General features: G+C 33.6%; 1 protein-coding gene across 9 annotated transcripts in view; it reads left to right on the top strand.

Annotated features, from left to right (window-relative positions):
• Ptpn13 (protein tyrosine phosphatase non-receptor type 13) overlaps nucleotides 1–4090 on the top strand; it is a 238888-nt gene that overhangs the window by 86659 nt on the left and 148139 nt on the right. For 8 of the 9 annotated variants that reach the window (XM_008851752.3, XM_029555308.1, XM_029555309.1 and 5 more), the window contains exon 6: nucleotides 2432–2519. The exons of the other annotated variant lie outside the window; for it this stretch is intronic. In XM_008851752.3, coding sequence (XP_008849974.1) covers nucleotides 2432–2519 — 88 coding nt within the window. The remainder of the gene's footprint in view (nucleotides 1–2431; nucleotides 2520–4090) is intronic. 9 annotated transcript variants of the gene reach the window in all.

Below are 4090 nucleotides of genomic sequence, written 5' to 3'. Positions count from 1 at the left end.
CAGTAGCATTTTTCAAGAAAATAAGGGAAAAATTATTACATTGTTTACTTGAAATTATTATTAAAATTTAGAAACCCATCACAATTAATCTCCTACCTTTTTGAAATCTGGTTTGTTTTTTTTTGTTTTTTTTTTAAGAATGTTATTACAGAAAATGTCATGGAACTATAGCATTTTCAAGTTGGAAATGTCTGTTCTTCCCACCTTTCTTCCTTAGATATTTTCCCAAAGAGCTCTAGCCTATCACTGTAAACACCTCCAGGAAATGCATTAACATACCACACACCTAAATGCGCTTTCTGTCTCTAGACTTCTTTCTTGGCCACTCATTGACTTGGCTCCCCTGTGTTCTTCCCCACCTTCTCTGGTATGAAGGAAGGACCTGATATCTTGCTGCTGTCAGATTACCCTCAGACTTGGATGCCTCCATTTTCTCTCATCTGAGATGTGAGAATTCTCAAGAATAAAATCTGTGTCTAATAGTTGTCTCTGCTCTTCATCCCTTCAACTGTTTGCTCTGGTTTGGAAGCTCCTTGGTCCTTTGATAAATGATCAGGATTTTATACTTCATCCGCTCTTACTGTGTGAAGGTCCTTCGGTGCTTGTCCCTTCTCTATGTGGGCTACAGATCTGCTACTGTCACACAGTGTTCTTTCTGGCTTCCTCCTCTTTGTCTGTCCTTCAGGGTTTAGTTCCCCATCTTAACCATGCCTGGCAGCTAAGAGTATCTCCAAATTCCATACACTTTGCCATTTGGTGAAAAAATAGGCTCAGAGATCGTCTAGAAAAATTGCAAACTGTCTCCCATTAAAGTTTTGTGAGTCTGTCATGGGAATTTAGTACAGGTTCTTGGCTGCTCGTTTCTCCTCTTTATCTGGGACTGCTTCCATTTTATTTGTTTTATTTCTATGTGTTCCTTTTTTAAACAAAAGTAAGGCAACGAAAATATAGTATAATACATAATAGAGATCTAATTGGAGCCTGAGTCTCCAACCCCAAAGCCTTGCTTTTGGCTCTTCCTCTGAAGCTGTAACTGCTTCCAGTAGGTCATTATTGCCAGTGACCAAAGCACTAAAGATGAATTAGCATTGAGTCAGAGTCAGCAGGCCAGCTCACTTGTCTTAGTTCTTCCAGTATTTTAAAGGTTTTTTTAACCTTCATTTTTAACTATAAAATAAGAATAATGCAATACATTATCTACCCATATTACTGAACAGTTGTGAAAGTAATTGTTTCCGAGTTGAGATGCTTTCATTGAAGTGGTTTTTTTGTTTTGTTTTTGTTTTGTTTTACTATTTCAGAGCTTAAGAATAATATGAGGATAAGGATTTTGTCTACTATATGAGGTTGCTTTGAAGATTAAATAAAGTTTTTAGTGCACTAAGGCAATGCCTGGATTTTAATAACTGTTCAATAAACAACAGCTGTTGCTAATAGTTGCCTCAAAGCAGGCATTCACAAATATTTAGAATATTCACTATCTTTTCTGTCACAAACAATGCAATATGGTCTGGACAGACATCAGTTAAGCAGTTCAGTAGTAGCATTATTTTATAAATATTTCCATTTAAATCTTCTTAAAAATAGGAAATATAATACTTTGAACCTTGAGTATACTGCCTGAGAAAGAATTTTAATCAATGTTCAGATTCTAATGTTGGAGGCATATGAAAAGGTGTGTGTGAGTAAGCAAACATGGAGACATGCTGTTTATACTATAGCTAAATGAGTTTCCTCACATCTCTCTTTCCATCTTTATGTTTCTCTTATATTTGATCATTTGAATAACCCAGTATTCCAACTTTTTATCCCTCATAATGTAGAGTTTAACCTACCTTGGCATGATTTATTTTAAACAAATATCCTTGGTAAAGTTACTGAAATTTTAGACTACTAAAACATTTTGTTATAAAGAGGATTCAATGGAACATTAATTTAAATTGTCACTTGAAATGTGTCCAGTTTAAAGATTTAGCAGGCAATGTAATTCTGGCAGACAGTATCTGAGAAATTACTTCTGAAAAGAATTTAAACCTCAATGTATAATTACAATTAGGAGAAAGATTTACCAAACCAAAATTAATGTAGCTTGAAATTTGTGTAAATCTAACTTGAGAGATGAAAATAGTTATCAGATGGTGAGGGAGAGCATACCTTAAGTTTACTGTTCGAAAATAGAGCTCATTTTAGCTCACTATGTCCACGGGTATAGATTACTCTGTATTTTCTTGCCTTTTAATTTCCTGAATATGAATTGACCTGTACAGGCTTTATTAGTCTCTAGGGAATAAAAATTGCAGTAAGACATAGAATCTCTTCAATTAGAGCTATACCCCCCATATTGTCTAAGTAGTGTTACTTTGTGGACAGCCACTGAGGAAAAAAAGGAAGATTCTTTTGTCAAACTTGATTTTTGATTACCTATGTACAGACGGATCAGCTTTCCCGTAGCAGTGAACAAAAGCCTGATCGAAGCCAGGCTATTCGAGACCGATTGAGAGGAAAAGGATTGCCAACAGGTAAGTATGTTAATAGGAAATTTATAGGCTTTCACCTATTCTATTTTTTATGAAAATATACTTACCTGGCATGGAAATCTAATAATTATGACTTGCTCATGAGAAAATAGGGATGTGAAGTGGAAGCAAGGAGCAGACAAATACATTAGGGTTAGTAATAAATAAATGCATTACAGTGATGCAGAAAATATTAACAATCAGAACTCCCACACAGACTGTTTTCCTTTCCAATATTGTTTCATCATCATTTATTTACTTTAGCAAGATATAGTAAAATACATTTTAAAACAGAACCAAATTACTCATACATATATTCACAAACATTAACATTACTGAAACAAAAGTTTCTGAAAGTGATGTTATTCATACTGTACTCTGGAATTTCTATTCTATTTCTCTTTTTCATGCTAGTCACAATCCACTAAAAATGATTTCATGAATACGTAATTTAATAACTTGGACTTGTCAAGTACTGCCTTGGGTTATAGGATACTTACTAAATAAACATGAATAATGAATAGTGGTTTGGTTATTTGCCAATAACATTATAGAATTATGAATCTATAATGATTTTAATAGATGATATTTTAAAAGAAATGCGTGGAAACTATAAATATTTGAGATAAAAAGGAGAAATAAAATTTTATGTGATATTTTTAGTGCTAAGAATCAGCCTTGGCTTATTTATAAAGTGAAGTTTTGATTTTGTAGATTATCTCCATTATTTTCTTTTTACTTTTCATCAAGAACTGTTGAAAGTCATGATAACATAAATATTTGCAAGAATATTTTGTGGGAAGAAAAAACAAATGTAAAGATAGCAAGTTTATTCTAATAAAATGTTCTGAATCCATTTTTTATGTAATCTAATAAAACTGATTAGAAAGTTAACATTTCTAATTATCCATTTAATCAGAAAACTATATATAGTTATGTTATTTTTTAAGAATCTGAGAGAAACCTGTGTAAAATTAAATATAGCACTTGAATGTCTGGACCAAATGTTCTGTAGAGCTCAGAAATCTCAGGGGGAGAATGTACCTGCAACCAGGGTGCGCTTCTTGGGAGAAGTCAAAAGAGTAGTGAATAAAGGTGTTTCTGTGGAGGCTGATGACCTCACTAGTGAGACATCCTGTTGGTGCTTGATTCTACTTGCTATAAGATTAATAAGATTATTCTTCAAAAAGTGTCTTAGCTTTTATATAAAGATAGCAAATTTATTTGTTTCTGGTTAGATAAAGTTTCTTCTCCTGTAGCCCCAGCTGGCCTGGAGCTTGCTATGTAGACCAGGCTGGCCTCGAACTCACAAATCTGCCTGCCTCTGCCTCCCGAGTACTGGGATTAAAGGCATGCGCCACCACACCTGGCAAATATCTTCTTTAATATATGTTATTTGTATGCATATAAAAATACAAAGTGAGCTTTGTCTAACTTACTTTTGGGAATGCTCTGATAGCAACTAAATTTTTTTAAATCATTTTTTGGACATATTTGCTTTACTGTACCCATGTTGCATCTATATAGACACACTTTATGTAGGTAAAAGTCTATTTCCTTTTATACTGTACTAG

The sequence above is a fragment of the Nannospalax galili genome, unplaced genomic scaffold, assembly GCF_000622305.1.
Source record: "Nannospalax galili isolate Female #2095 unplaced genomic scaffold, S.galili_v1.0 scaffold405, whole genome shotgun sequence".
Classification (NCBI taxonomy): domain Eukaryota; kingdom Metazoa; phylum Chordata; class Mammalia; order Rodentia; family Spalacidae; genus Nannospalax; species Nannospalax galili.
This window is presented reverse-complemented; position numbering and strand designations above follow the sequence as displayed.